At 48.5% G+C, this 15,033-nt stretch overlaps 2 protein-coding genes across 2 annotated transcripts in view; one reads left to right on the top strand and one right to left on the bottom strand.

The window, feature by feature from the left end:
• The window catches only part of ITGAE (integrin subunit alpha E), a gene marked incomplete at both ends in the record, with an annotated part of 84,410 nt that overhangs the window by 62,357 nt on the left and 7,020 nt on the right, over positions 1–15,033 (top strand). Inside the window, 4 exons of the mRNA XM_084237890.1 lie at positions 3,338–3,448; positions 13,155–13,415; positions 13,490–13,639; positions 13,905–13,994. Of these exons, the coding sequence (XP_084094016.1) occupies positions 3,338–3,448; positions 13,155–13,415; positions 13,490–13,639; positions 13,905–13,994 (612 nt within the window). The remainder of the gene's footprint in view (positions 1–3,337; positions 3,449–13,154; positions 13,416–13,489; positions 13,640–13,904; positions 13,995–15,033) is intronic.
• LOC311172933 (serine/threonine-protein kinase haspin-like) lies at positions 11,021–13,518 on the bottom strand (the record flags this gene model as incomplete). The annotated part of the gene is made up of 1 exon (XM_084236542.1): positions 11,021–13,518. The coding sequence occupies exon 1, from the start codon at positions 13,361–13,363 to the stop codon at positions 11,021–11,023; it is 2,343 nt and encodes a 780-aa protein (XP_084092668.1). The 5' UTR covers positions 13,364–13,518.

Here is a 15,033-nt window from a genome sequence, read left to right as displayed (position 1 = left end):
CATGGCGCTGCAGACCTTTCTTGTCTCGCCCGCTGCTCCCCTCAGCAGTGTATTTCGTCAGTCTGCCTGTTCTGCTCCCCACTCTACCTCTGGTGAATCCCCTCACCCTCCCGCTCATCTGGCCTGTACCCCAGTTCTTGAGTATAAATAATCTTAAAAAAAATCCCCAGTAGACATCTTACATCTTACTAGTAAGGACTGGATCTCATGGCAGTCAGTGGCAGAGGCAAGTAGCTTTATCATGATTCACTGAGAGTGGCCTTGATTCCTGAACAGAATCTAAGGGGAGATGGTTACTATGGGTCAGGCACTGTGTTGGTGGCTGCAAGCAGGAGTGCCCTGTGTCTTGCTTCTCCCTTCTCTACCAGGACAGCTTTGGGATACTTTAGGGGACCTATAGTTTTAGAAGAGAAAAAGGATGGGAGCATTTCTTCTGCTCAAATCTGACCTGCTGCACCACTGTCACCTCAGGACTTCCATCCTACACCCAGCCTCTCAAGCCATTCCCCTGCTTCTCCACCTTCACTGGTCTGTAGAATGAAAGGGAAGCTCCCCTCCTCTTCTCTCCTTTTTGCTTCCTCCCTGTTCTCATTCCTATTAAGTTTGGCCGCAGATGAATTAAAGAGAGCCGGGCCTCCCTGGTGGCGCAAGGGGTGTCTTAACACAGCACTGTGAAGCTGTCTGCAGCCACTGTAGCACGAGTTCCATCCCTGGCCAGTGAGGTGACCCACATGGCACAGCAGACCTCTCCTGTCTCGCCCACTGCTCTCATCAGCAATGTATTTCAGTTGCTCCATCTGTTCTGTTCCGCACTCTGTCACTGGTGAGTCCTCTTCCCCCCGCCCCCGCACCTCTGGCCTGTACCCCATTTCTTGTATATGTAAATAAATCTTTAAAAAAATAGTGCCTCAGGGGAACAACCCTAGCTGTCTATTTAACTAGCTATGCTAACTTAATTGGAACAGGCCTTTTACCCATTACAGATATTTTCTTTAAAACATCCCTGTCCTTAGGGCTTAAACATATGCTTGAAGGGAACTCAGTGTTCTGGGCAGGCAGAGGAGTCTGGATGGCGCTCTGGCCCTGCTTGAGTCCTGAGAACATGTTACGGCCTTCTGCTGGCCAGAGCTTGGGAAGGCTACATCGAGGCCTTCGTTGGGAAGAACATCCCCTGAGCTTTCCTCCTGAGTCCTGTCAGTGACAAGGGAGGCTCGGCTTTTGAAGTTGAGAGAGCCCTGGACAGCAAAACTGGACAGCTTCTAATGGAAGAGTTCTGCAAGCAAAAGACCTGGGGGCCATTTAGCATTTCTTATCATGTCTCTGAGGTAACATGTACTTCAGTCTGATGAAGAGCAGACCCAGTATCTTTGTCGTATATTTCCTGTGGGGAACAATGTATTACCAGACTCCAGGGGCTTGTGCAGGATCAAAAAGAGCTGCCAGATCAGTTGGAAAGGACTTGGCCATCATTTAAAATCGGCCATCATATTGACTGTGATGAGCTTGGGCTCAAGGGCATTGATGTCATAGCTGGATAGAGAATCTTGATTTTCTGTTTTTCAGTGTCCTTTAAAATCTAGAGACCTTCACTGCTTGGGACATTTATTAAACTGTCAGAAAATCTTTAACAGGTCACATATCTCCTGACTTAGCGCTTCTAGGAAGAGAGACCAGAACAGTTTATAGAACTGAACTGTTTTGTGGTCATTGGAACATTTTATTGTGCTCTATTTTTTTAATTCTCTTTTTTCCCCAGTTTTCCTGCTCTTTATCTTTTGAGGATTCCATTGATCAACTCAGAGATTCTTTCCTCAGCCGTGTCTAGTGCACCTGCGAGTCCATCAGAAACATCTTCACTTCATCTTCACTTCAGCGACTTTGTTGTTTCGCCTGTAGCATTTCTTTTTCTTTTTAAAAGACATTTATTTATGCATACAAGAACTGGGGTACAGGCCAGAGACAGAGTGGGGAACAGAACAGGCAGACTGACCAAAATACATTGCTGAGGGGAGCAGCGGGCGAGACTGGAGAGGTCTGCTGTGCCATGTGGGTTGCTCCCTGGCCGGGCCTGCGATTGAACTCATGCTTCAGAGGCTGTGGACAGCTTCACAGTGTTGTGCTTAACCCCTTGTGCTACCAGGGAGGTTCTTGATCACCAAACACAATGTGCCAGGTAGAAGGAGCTGCTGCACACAGACCTTAGGTCACGTGGTGGCGGGTGTGGGGGGCGGGGGAGCAGTCTGTCCTCCTGTGATCAGCTCTCTCTTTCAGTGGGCCTGGGCCTCTGAACTGTGAACTTTACAACTCTTTCTAAGGTTTTCCCAACCCCTTTAGAGGGGACAGGAGAGCTAAAGTGGGCTCAACTTAGATACTCTCCTCCACCCCACCCCTACCCCAGTTAATCTGACTCTGATAATAACTCAGCAGATTAGGCTCTGGTAACTAATTTTGTTATGAAGAACGGAGTATCCTGGTGTATTTCAAAAATGATTCCCATTTGCCTCCCCTTGCTGAAAGCATGAGGGGGATTTACTCTTGATAATTACAGTGGGAACCTGGTTGAGCTCTTGAAGGTAAATCTCACAAAGTGGTGGGGGCCCCTGTGACTGAGAGTTACCCACACTGAGCTCAGCAATTCTTCACTCACAGTCCAGGCTTCCCTGGCCCTGGAAAGCCGCTATCCCCTGTTCTCACCTGTCTGCCTTTCCAGGTTTGGGGGCAGTGGTTACTGGTGTCCGTCCCTCTCTGTGGATCCAGCAAGAATTGTGGACTTTTTAGTCTGTTCAGCTTTTTAAACAGTTTTTAAAAATTTATTTATACAAGCACTGGGTACAGTCAGAAGCGCGGGAGGGTGAGAGAATTCACCAGAGCCAGAGCGGGGAGCAGAACAGGCGGAAGGACCGAAGTACACTGCTGAGGGGAGCAGCGGGCGAGGGGAGCAGCGGGCGAGGGGAGCAGCAGGCGCGGTAGGAGAGGTATGTGCGCCATGTGGGACCCTCACCTGGTGGCCTGGGAGGGGATCTAACAGGCACTGTGGAGGCTGCCGGCAGTGCTCAACCGCTGGGCCACCGCCACCGGAGGCCCAGTCTGTTCAGCTTTTTACTTAGCTCAGGTGGTGACTTCCAGCCTCCTTACATGCAGAGCCGGATAATGGAAGTCTCATCAGATAATTTTAGATGCTGTATCTAGAATGTTTAGCTTTTTGCTTTACTGTTACCAGTTTTGATCAATACACAGACTGTTGCCAAGTTCTCATATTTTGCTCCTTAAAATAATGTTTTTTCCCCCTCATTTGCTTTACCTGACTTACAGGATGGCCTCTCTCTGTTTGTTCTAGATCACCGTCATCTTCCTGAAAAATGAGGTGTACCTTTCTTTGCCTCTCATCATTGGAAGCAGTGTTGGGGCCTTTCTGGTCTTAATTGTCATTATCATCATCCTGGTCAAGGTCAGTTCCTCTAGTGTTCATAAAGGGGAGAGGCCGGGCCCTGGTGGGGGCGCTGTGCTCCTGGGACAGCCAGCCCCTGAGGGGGCAGCTCCCCTGTCTTGTGGCCACCTTCTCCTCCCTTTAGCCACATAGCGCCTTCAGCCAGATGAGTAAGACAATTTGCCGGGGACCAGCACAGCAGTAGAGGATGAGGCCGTCTCAGGGTTGAGAGACTGCGCAGGGTGGTCAGGGATTCGGTTAAAGAAATGACAAACAGACACACTTCAAGAGAGAGTGTAAATCTGAGTGCGCCTTTATTAAGCTAGTGGTCAGTATATGTTTTTTCTAAAGGCATAGGAACAGTGAACATCAAAGAGATCAGTTTGCTCATAGGCTTAGCTTAATTGACAGGGCAGTGATTTATGTCCGAAGTTACCTCTGGACCTAGCCTCATTCCTAATTGGACAGGCTATAAATTCTTCCTACTGTTCTATATAATTATTTTCTAGTTGCACTAACTATCATTTTTACTCATAATTAATTGTCATGGGTGAATTTATTTTATAATGCAGTTAATATCAAAGGTACTAAAGTTAAGCACATAATAGAAAGATTATTAAACTAACAATTCTATTATAACACAGTGTTTAGTAATGTTTCATTTCCATTAGCCTAATTATTAAATTACGTATGTTTTTTAATTAGCAATCAATGACCAGAAAAAGGAAAGATTTTAGAGAGACAGTTGTAGCAGAATAAAGTTTGTGGGCCTTGAGAAAGCGAGATAAGGTTCCAGGTGGTCAGCATTTCTTTTAATCATCTTTGTGGCAGCTTTTGGTGGTCGTTATCTCTTGGCAGGCATTCAGTTTCTCTGCATCTTAGGGAGTTTGCTGTTCTCCCCCAGCGCGCATGGTTCCTTGCCCACAACGGACCTCAGGGACCATGGCAACAGCCATTAGCCCTGAAGGTCACTGCAGGGGAGGTGCAGCAACAATTTCTGCTTGAAAATGCAAAAATCGGGCCTCCCTGGTGGTGTAGCAGTTGAGCTCTGGGTTGCGAAGCTGGCCACAGCCTCTGTAGCGCCGGTTCAATCCCCGGCTGCTCCCTGGCTGGTCCTGCCGCCCGCTGCTCCCCTCAGCAGTGTACTTCGGTCCTTCTGCCTGCTCTGCTCCCCGCTCTGGCTCTGGTGAATTCTCTCACCCTCCCGTGCTTCTGACCCAGTGCTGGAAGAGAGGGAAGGAGGGAGGGAGGGAGGGAGGGAGGGAGGGAGGAAGGAAGGAAGGAAATGCAAAAATCTAATTAAAGTATTGGAGTACAGTGAGATTTTTCCTAAAACGCATCTGGTTGCTGTTCCTCTATTTAAATCCTTTCCTTTCCTTGCCCTGTTTTAGAATTCAAGCTCTGCAACTCCTTTACCCCATTCAGGATCCTCCACTCTCACCTCTCACCCCCTCTCCCTCTAATTCTTGCTTTTTTCTCCAAGCCATGTTGGGCTGTTCCCTGAGTAGGTCTGTGTCTCTGTGCTTGCAGCGAAGCTGTTCTCCTCCCCCAGCCGAATGCCCTTCTTTAGTTTCTCACCTTGTCCACATGCTTCCTTCCAGACTCCGCCAGAGATTCCTGAGGCCGCTGGCAGGAGTCATGTGCTTTCCTGTGAGCTGCCTTCTGGAAACCCTTCCAAAAGGCAGTCGTCACACAGTACTGCGCTGTTTCTCTTCCTAGTAGGTTGTGAGTTTCTTGCTGTAGGAGGCCCTCCTGCTTGATCTCTTTCTACCTTCAGCATAGTAAACTGAATACTTTCAATAAGTAAGATCTGGTACAGCTGAAACTACTTAGTTATGTGAAAAGGGTTGAAATGCTCTGGGGGTTCAGAGGAAGGCGGGACTTCTCACAGGGGAGTGGGCATTAGGGAAGACTTGGGGAAAGCCTGGATTATCTGGGAGCGACTCAGGAAGCGTGAGGAGCAAGGGAGTATAAGGGGCTATTTCAGCAACATCCAGATAAATGGTTTTCTAAAGCTGATGGTTATCTTCAGCCTGTAATTGGCTTTCCTATTCCTTTGTTTTAGTGTGGCTTTTTTAAAAGAAAATACCAACAAAAAAACTTGGAGAGCATAAGGAAGGCCCAGATGGAGTCAGAAAACCTGCTCACAAAGGAATACTAGGAGCCTCCCTGGTGGCGGAGGGGTTAAAGGCAGCGTCATCAAGCTATTCGAAGCCACTGCAGAAGCCACTGCAGCACGAGTTCATTTGATCCCCAGATGGCCAGGGAGCTACCCACATGGCACAGCAGACCTCTCCTGCCTCGCCCACTGCTCCACTCAGCTGTGTATTTCAGTACATCTGCCTGTTCTGCTCCCCACTTTGATGAATCCTCTCACCACCTGCACCTCTGGTTCTTGTATGCATAAATAAATAAATCTTAAAAATAAATAAATCTTAAAAAACAAGAAGGAGTACTATGGCCAGCTTCCTCAGCCCTGGTAAGAGAGCGTGACCCTGTCCTCAGACTTCAAGAGACTTGGTGGTTCATTGTCTGCTTTTTCCTGCAGGATGGTCTAGATTAGACTCTAACAGTTGTTTGTAGAATATTGTTTTTTAACCATATGTTGCCCCCAATATGTCTGTATTCTGCAAAAAATTAACTTGGTAGCCCTTTGGTGTGTGTAGGGGCAGGAAGGGAACAGAGCAGGATCTCTATGATCCGAGCAGACAGGTGAAGGAGGAGTCCTGGAGCCCTTGGTGGCTTTTTCAGGGTTTTATTGAGTTTACCAGGTACATGGCAGGGAGGGGGGCCGGGGGGCCAGGAGGCTGGCAGGCCTCCCAGCCCCCGCTGAGTCTGGCATTCTTGTTCTCTGCTGGTGCTGCTCTCATCCTGCTTCTCTGCTGTTCTCCTGGTCTGCTGTTCTCTTTCTCACTTCCTTCTTGTGGCTCCGTTCCCTGTCACGCTGCCCTTATAACCCCTTTCTCAGCCCAGGTGTGCCCACCCACGTGTGCCCAAACCCTACCCCAGGTGTTCACCGTCAGGCATACTTTTAATCTAATGGCGGGAGGGCAGAAAAGCCCGATAATTACTTACCTTACAGAGTTAATGTTAAACTGTTTTCTGTGCAGGAGCACCGTTAATATGCAAATATAACACAAGCTGACTTTCCCCCCCAAGGGGAGTTATATAGCATTTCCAGTCTTGTTTCCTTTGTATGCTTTTTTCCTAGCCATGTCTTTTAACGACTCTCAAAATAGTGTTCTGCAAAGTACTTCTGGGGACTGTGGTCAAATGTGATTCCTAGTTTGGTATTTGCAAGGTCCTAATGTTACAGTGATAAGAAAATACATTATTGAGCAGATGAATATAATAAAGATTCCAGCAGAACTTCCAGCCCAGGTGCAATGAACCTCCAATGCAGGTATCATTAGCAAGTTTGCTTTCTTTTTTTTTTTTTTTTTTTTTAAAGTGTATGAGGTTATTAAATTGTAAATATGTTTTTTTTTTTTATTTATTTGTTTTGTTTATACAAGCACTGGGTACAGTCAGAAGCGCGGGAGGGTGAGAGAATTCACCAGAGCCATAGCTGGGGGCAGAACAGGCAGAAGGACCGAAGCACACTGCTGAGGGGAGCAGCGGGCGGCAGGAGAGGTCTGCGCGCCATGTGGGACCCTCCTCTGGGGGCCGGGGAGCAGCCGGGGATTGAACAGGCGCTGCTTGAACCGGCGCTGCAGAGGCCGCAGGCAGCTTCGCAACCCAGCGCTTAACCGCTGAGCCACCGGGGAGGCCCGCAAGTTTGCTTTCTTAGAGCGCTTTCCCTTTGAAGATTAATGGCCAGGGCCTCAGCATTCCTATCTAAATAAAGTCACATTTCAACAGGGTGGGGCAGCTGGCCAGGCTGGTCTATCTCTCCAAGGCTATACCCAAATGCCTGCATCTTTCCCCCTTTGCTTGCCCCCACCCCCCACCAGCCCACCCTTCTCTGGAGACTTTGCAGCAAATGGTTGTGCCTGCCGAAAACTGATGCTATCAATGTAAGATAGTTGTGTATAAAAGAAACCGTTTGTCTTTAAACAGGTGCTCACACCTTACAGGGCTACCCAGGTCTGGGACCTCATGCATGAGTAATAAAGCTTCTCCTGACCTCACCATTCCTGAAGTACTGCTTGTTCTTCTCCTGGCTGGGTACAAGGCCAGAATTTCTACAACAACAGGGCAGGGAGAGGGGCATCCCAGAACCCCAAAATCTGCCTGCTCTAAATAGGGTCTGCCATGTGCCGCATCAAGACAAAACATATGAGACCTCAAATGGCAAGGAACTTTATACAATTAGCGTGCAATGCAGAAAAGACAGAACATAGTTTTCAAATCAAGCACCCACAGTTACCCATCCCCTCATGGGTAAAAGTCCACCCAAACAGGGTTGGTCCAAAGCAAGGCCCGAAAGCCTGCCACAGGTCTAAAGCACCTTCTGGTGGGGACCCATGGAAAAGGGTCAGAAACCACCAGACAAGTGTAAGGGCAGGACTGGACACAGCAGGTTTTCTGATCCAGCAGACCGGGTGAAGGAGGAGGCAGAGTCCTCAGTGGCTTTTGCAGGTCTTTTATTGGGATTTAGCCAGTACACGGCAGGCAGGGGTGCTGGGGGGCCGGGAGGCTGGCAGGCCTCCCAGCCCCCAACAAATCCGCACTCTCTCTCTCTCTCTATCTGGGCTCTCCAGCGTACTCTGCTTCTGCGGCTTCTTCTCTGCTTCTCTCTTGGCTTCTCTTTCGGCTTCTGCTGCTGCTGGCGTCCCCGTGACGCTGCCCTTAAAAGCCCAGTCTCAGCCCAGGTGAATCCCATCTACCTATGCCCACACCCTATTCCAGGTGCCCGCCATCAGGCATGCATTCAGGACAAGGATCCATCATCTATCCTGATGGCGGGAGGGCAGAAAACCTGACATTTTTCCTTACCCTACAACAAGTCTGGGAGGAAAAGAGCAAAATCAAAATCAAGATAAAAGCTGCCATTGTCACCTCCCCACGGGTGTCTCACCTGCATCTGTTTCAACCTGTCCAGGACCAAGGAACCAGCACAGTTTCTTCACATGTCTCTCTGCTCCTTGTGCCGCCTCCAGGTCTCCTTCTGGCTCTCCATCCTGCTTCCTTCCTTCCCCAGTCTCCTCTCCAGCTTCTTCTCCCTGCTCAGCTCCACCTTCCCTTGGGTGGGGCAGGGAACCTGGAACCTCCTCTTTTCCTGGGGACCACGCTGTTATACTAAGATGTGGCCTATTTAAAGTCAGTCCACAGGACACCCCCAGAACAAGTGTAAAATGTAGAGAAAAGGTGGTCACCAAAACAGGAACTAGGAAGGAGAGAAAACCAGGACTTTGTTCTGCTGTTTTATTTCTCTTGTAAGTATGAACAAACCTATTCAATACACTGTGCCAGTCCTCACCTGGCTTCTTGCTTAGCAAATAGCTCAGCAGACTTTTGTCCTTTAATAAATGTTGTCACCAGGCCTCCCTGGTGGCCCTAGGGGTAAGACGCAACCTATGAAGCTAACGGCAGCCACTGCAGCACGAATTCGATCCCTAGCCAGGGAGCTACCCACATGGCGCAGCAGACCTCTCCTGTTTTGCCCGCTGCTCCCTTCAGCAGTGTATTTCGGTCAGTCTGCCTGTTCTGTTCCCCACTCTGTCTCTGGTGAATCCTCTCACCCCCTACACCTCTGGCCTGTACCACAGCTCTTATATGCATAAATAAATAAATCTTAAAAAAAATGTTGTCACCATGGGAGAGCACTTGTTCACAGGGGGAGAAGAAACCTGCTTGGGAGTTGGGGGTACAGAGATGAAGGTCTAGTTACTGCCTAGCTTTGCTCTTAGTCTTTTTACATTTTTATGTTTCATGCATTACAAACTTGATCACATCTCCCTGCTCCTAAGAACAATTTTTGTTTTTGTGAATTATAAATGTCATTGCAAAAAATTAAGCAGTGAAGACATATATTGGGTTGTTGGAAAAGTCATGATGTATTTTTTCTAGCAAAAATGTGTCATGACTTTTCTGACAACCCAATATAATGTAGAAAGTAATCCTTGTGATCCTCTGGTTGTCTTTATCTATTTTTGATGTTTTCATTATTATTTCTTTTAAATTTTATTTTTTCCCTGAACATTATATGTGTATTAGGTGTTAATTAAGGAATTTAACCTGAGTATTTTATTTTCCAGAACGTAACTGATTTTTATAGCACCACCCACACTGTCCTTACCCACACTCTGTATTATTCCCACCATCCCCGTATCCCACCTGTATCACCAGGGCCTGAAGGCTTTAACCATTTCCCAGAACCCCCTGCAGTGGGCTTCTAGTTTTGGTTTTGCCAGTGATAGGCACTGGTATTGGACCAGAAGGTGGAATGATGGAAGAAGCGTTTCTTCCTGTGGCAGCTATGGGTCCAGGTTCCCTTGACAGTGTGGGCTTCACAGTGGTGGTGGCCCCTGCAAAGTTTAGGTGACACCAGCTCCGCAGTTTTCCTCCATAAATTTGAAACTTAACCTCTCTCTATTAAGTACTTTCTGCTTGAAATACCTAGAGTGGTTTCTGTTTACCTGATGACCTTAATTATTATTTCCAAATGAATAACAGATGATCTCTAGACCATTCACTGAAATGTTCATGAATGATTTAAAATTTTGTTACCATTTATGAAATTCATATATGAATATATATAAATTCTGGAAATTTAGTTTTATTTTTAATATGTTTTTGTACCAGCAACACAATCTGAAGGAACTCAATTTTTAGCACTATGCAAATAACAACTCAAAAAAGTACAAAGGTATTAAAAATTGAGCCATGTCTCCCTATACCTTCCTTTCCAGCTCTGAGCTCTCTTTCCAAATGCAACCATGATTAGTAGTTTCTAATATATGCTTTAAAAATATTCTTATGCATATACCAGCATCAATTTAGAAAATATTTAAATGGTGTAGGAGTGTATATAGTGTTCTACACCTTGCTTTTTCATCTAAGAGACTTTAGATATTTTTCAGTAGCAACATCTACAGATCCACTCCATTCTTTTCAGCAGCTCCATAATATATGATGTTATATTTATTTTAACAAGTTCCTACAGGTGGATATTTAGGTTCTTTCCATTTATTTATTACAAAGAAAAGGTAGGACAAACATCTTTAAACATGTCCCTTGGTCTGTTTCCAAGCATATCGATGAGTAAGTTCCTAATACAACTATTGTCTTAAAGGTTATGTGCATTGATTATCTTTTTTCAGTTAATGCTTGGTTTTAGTTTTTGCACATAAAATGTCAAGACTCAAAAATGAAAATATGGAATTTGCAGCAGGGACTCTGCTAAGTGAGGAAAAGGGCTTACAAGTTGCACACTTGCTCTCATGTAACTTATTCTTAAAGAACATTTGTTAACAGGTTAAAACATTTCAGTTTCTACTTGGAAGCAGAAGTATCCTTGTTTGAAAAGCTGATTAGAAACATGTTAAGAATGGAAAAATTCCACTTTGCTCTGGAGATGGAGATGGAAAATAGCAGCAGGATCTTCACAACTAGTACTTGCTCAGTCTGGCGTAGTAAGGCACCTTGGGCTTAATTAAACAGACTGTGCTGGCAGAGCAAATCCGTGGCAGAACTGAAGTTCAGCATTGTCCTGTGGAAATTCTGGATCTTTCTTTTCATTTGCTTCATGGCAGGCGTGTTCTTCCTCTTGAAGGTCATTTGTTTCAGAACCTTATCTGTGAGGTAATGTAGCCAGAGGACATTATTGTAAGGGTGATATTCACCCCAGCAGTTGTTGTTTTCTTTTCTCATTAGCCTGTAGATCTCAAACTGGTAGTCGCCTTCACCTGTGAACAGGTCCTCATCCATGGAAATGTCACAGAAGACTACAATTCCATCCCGTTCCAGGCGCGAGAGGGTGTAGTCAATGATGTTGACTTGCAGCCCACGGGTGGGGATGGTGCTTGTCTTTCCGTTGAGAGTGTACTGGAGCTCCCGGAGGCTGGTTTTCTTTAAGAGCACGTTCCCCCAGTGTAAGTCTCGGTGCTCAAAGTGCAGTGAGGCCTCTGCCACGGCGAGAGAAGCTGTGATCTGGTGTAGAATGCTCTTTGCAGTATCCAGGGAGTTCAGCTTTTTACTCATTTGCTCTAAGTCAGTCCCTCCAAACTCAAATTCCAGCACAATGAAAAGCTGGTCTTTCTTAAAAAAGTCAGGCCGGTTGTTTGCAGAGCCTTTGGTTGAGTTATAGTTATCCCAGGCTCTGAGGAGCAAAGGAGGGTAAGACCCTTGAACACAGTGCACCGAGTTCAGCCCAATAAAGCCTTCTGTGCGATTGGTTACCTCATCAGCCAGGAGGCTCAACTCTTTGGAGATGATGATCTCTGGCAGGATTTCCTCAAAAGTTTTCTGATGGGTTCCATTGACTAAATCTGGTCCTTCAATAGCAATGATTTTTAGGGCTACGGGTGTGTGATTGACATTTATTTGAAACACTTCGCCGAACACCCCCTCCCCAATCTTCTCACAGTTTTGTAGTTTTTCTCTGGGAAGGCAATAGCTAAAGGGGATAGGACCTTCCTGGTTGCATTCCCCATAAACCTTTTCAGCATCAAATTCCTTTTTATCTGCAATATGTAGTGTCTTTAAGGGGGTTAGCAAATGTATGGAAGAGGAGTGCCAAGGGGACAGAGCCCTGTTTGTTCTGTCCATGACAGGAGGGTCTGCATATTCTGCTATGAGGGACCCTGGGAGAGAACTGGCAATGCTATTGCTGCTGCACACCTCTGACACAGCAGTGACAATCTTCTTCTTGTGGAAACTGAAGGAAGCTCTGGCTTTGGTCCATGGGCAGGCATTCAGCACACGAGTCAGGTCCTGGATGCCGAGTGACTCATTTGCCATCTTCTGGGGTTTTTCAGACCCGTGGTAATGGAGGGAGGTTTCCTCTGTCTCTTGATGCTTCCTTTTCCGTCTTGGTCCTGTTCTCTTAGGCCTGTTGGTTTCCCCAGGTACAAGACCGCCCCTGCAACCATTGGCCTCCTCATATTCTATCTGGATAGCCCCTTGAGACTCAGCCCGTTGGTACGAGCCCTGGTTTGTGGTCCGACTCTTACGGGTGCTTGATGAACCTGGAGTCTCCGGTCTCTTTCCCAACAGTTTCCTCTCACAGCAAGAACCCCTCATATTCTTCCCATCAGTCCCAAACTCCGAATCCTCAGGGTTTCCTGAGTCCACAGAACCAAAGAGAGCTGCCCTGAGGCTGGCACGGGCTTGAGAGGCCAACCTGGCGAACCTGCCTCCACCTGTAGCTGCGTCCTGGGAGCAGGGGAGAGGCGATTGGTTCAGGGTGGCTGCTGGGAGGTGGAAGTCGCTCGAACCTTCCGAGGCTTCATCTAGAGAGGCGGAGGGGTCCATACAGATGCTGCCGTCTCCTGGCGCTGGGGACCCAGGGCCGGGGCCGGGAGAGGCCGGAGAACTGAACAGGGAGGCGCTGGTGCCCAGGTCGCCGCCGTCCCTGGGCTGTCTGCTGCCACTGAGGTCCGGGCTGAGGCGGCCCGGGTTACAGCTGGGGAAGGGCGGCGGGCCGAGCGGGCCGTAGGGGGTGCTGCACTTCTGCGGGGGCCGGGCTCGCAGCCTCAGGCGCTTGGGCGTCACGACCAGGCTAGGCTGGTCCCGGGCGAGTCGACTCCCGGCGCGCGTTCGCCGTCTACCCACCGGGCTGCAGGAGAAGTCGGGGTCGTCAGGATCATCGGAGGCTACAGAGGTCGAGGGGCCGCCGTCGCTGCTGCTGCTGCTGCTGAACACACACTGCCGGCCCTGCGGCCGGAACCACTGCGCGGCTGCCCGGCCCGGCCGCCCCCGCGGCTCCCAGCCGCCGGCAGCTCCGTACGTTCGGAAGAGCCGACTCCCGGGTCGCGGGAGTGACGCCGCCATGCCGGCGCCCGCCCTGACTTTCAAACGCAAACACCGCGAGACTTCGCGAGACGCAGGCGCGCCCGCCCGCCCGCTGGGTCCTAGCGCCCGCCGCCCGCCGCCCGCCTCCGGCCCGCCCGCCCTCAGGGTCCTAGCGCCGCGGGCTGGCGCCAGCCTGGAGGAACGGACAAGCGGCGGTTTGCCTTGTTCATTGCGTGTCGGGAATGGCTCTCGTTGCAGGCCTCCACGGAGTGCACCGGAAGTAAGGAGTGCGCCTGTGGGAGCAATTCGGCTCAGGTGAGCTTGGCTCTCCCGAGAGGCCGAGGGAGGGGGGTGGGCTTGGAACGGGTCGTGAGGGTCCCGGCTTCTGCTTCCCCGAGGTCCCCCCACCCCGCCCCCCCTCAGAGCGCTCGCTGGGGGCCCAAGACAGCCCCCCCCCCACTTCCCCGCCATAGCCTCTTCATTGAGTCACATTTGCCAAGGCTGCGGCTTTCTGTGCCGTTAAAATTTCCAGCTTTTCCGCACGAAATAGGATTGTGCTAACTAGATTTGACTTTTCTAGAATGTGGAAGGTTGGCATTCAGTGAGCTGTGACGTCAGTTCGGATAAGGAAAATGTAACCGTGATTGCAGAGTTCTCCTTGACTAAGCGGGTAATGCTCCACATTTAGGTAGCTGCTCAAACCTGTTTCTAGGACATCTTCCCTAGAAACGAGAATGGCATCTCAAAAATAACATCCAAAACAGGTCTCTGACCCGCCTTCTGTCCCAACCTGTTGTTTACCCAACCATTCAGGGTAACTTAATAGGATAACTTGCTCAAGTCACTTGCTAGGAATGACTTGTGACCCCTCCCTTACCTGCATTCCCATGTCTATTTCAGCAGCAAGCTCTGCATTCCAGCTCCAGATTAAATCCATTCACTTCTCTCCATCTTCTCTGCTACTGTTGTAGTTCAGGCCACCTTCTATTAGACCGTTGTAGTGACATTCCACCTGTTCTTGCCAAGCTCCCTACAAGCATTCTTCACATAATACCTGCATTTTTATTTTAAACAAACATTGTGCACTTCTCTGCCTTTATTTTCATGTTAGCATTTGAATGCACTCACTGATATCCATACTTTTTGGTGGCCTGCATGGTACTGCACAACCAGATCTCTGCACACTTCCTCCCCTTCATCTCCTACTACTCTCTTCTCCCCTGCTTGTTATATCCCTGACACGCCGCTAGTGGACGCTGTTTACACTGTTCTGGCCTTTCTGCTCCACAGCTGGCCAGTGTGCTGGCCACAGGATTTTTGTACTTGCGGTCCCTTCTGCATGGCAGTGTGCTGTCCCCAGATCTTCATGTGTGTGGTTTATTTCTGTGTATAGCTCAGATGTTACCTTTTTAGAGAAGTCTTCACTGATCACTCATTCTAAAGTGGAAAGTGCAAGTGTAACATGTTACAGTTACCAGGATAAGAGTGATGACATCTGCACTGAATGAGCAGCAGTGGGGATGGAGAACAAGAGACAGTTGCAAGGGAGGTTAAAAAATTTGTAAAGGACTGACATGGGGCAGGTGATTGGGTGTGTGGCATGAAGTAAAGTGGCTTGGGTAACTGTGTGGTTGCTGAAACCATTAACCTGGCTGAGGAATTTTAGAAAAGGGACATATTTACAGGGTGAGATGATGAATGCTGTGCAT

The sequence above is a fragment of the Talpa europaea genome (genome assembly GCF_964194135.1).
Source record: "Talpa europaea genome assembly, chromosome: 7".
NCBI classification, from domain to species: Eukaryota; Metazoa; Chordata; class Mammalia; order Eulipotyphla; family Talpidae; genus Talpa; species Talpa europaea.
The sequence above is the reverse complement of the archived record's forward strand: the minus strand, read 5'-3'. Positions and strand labels throughout refer to the sequence as shown.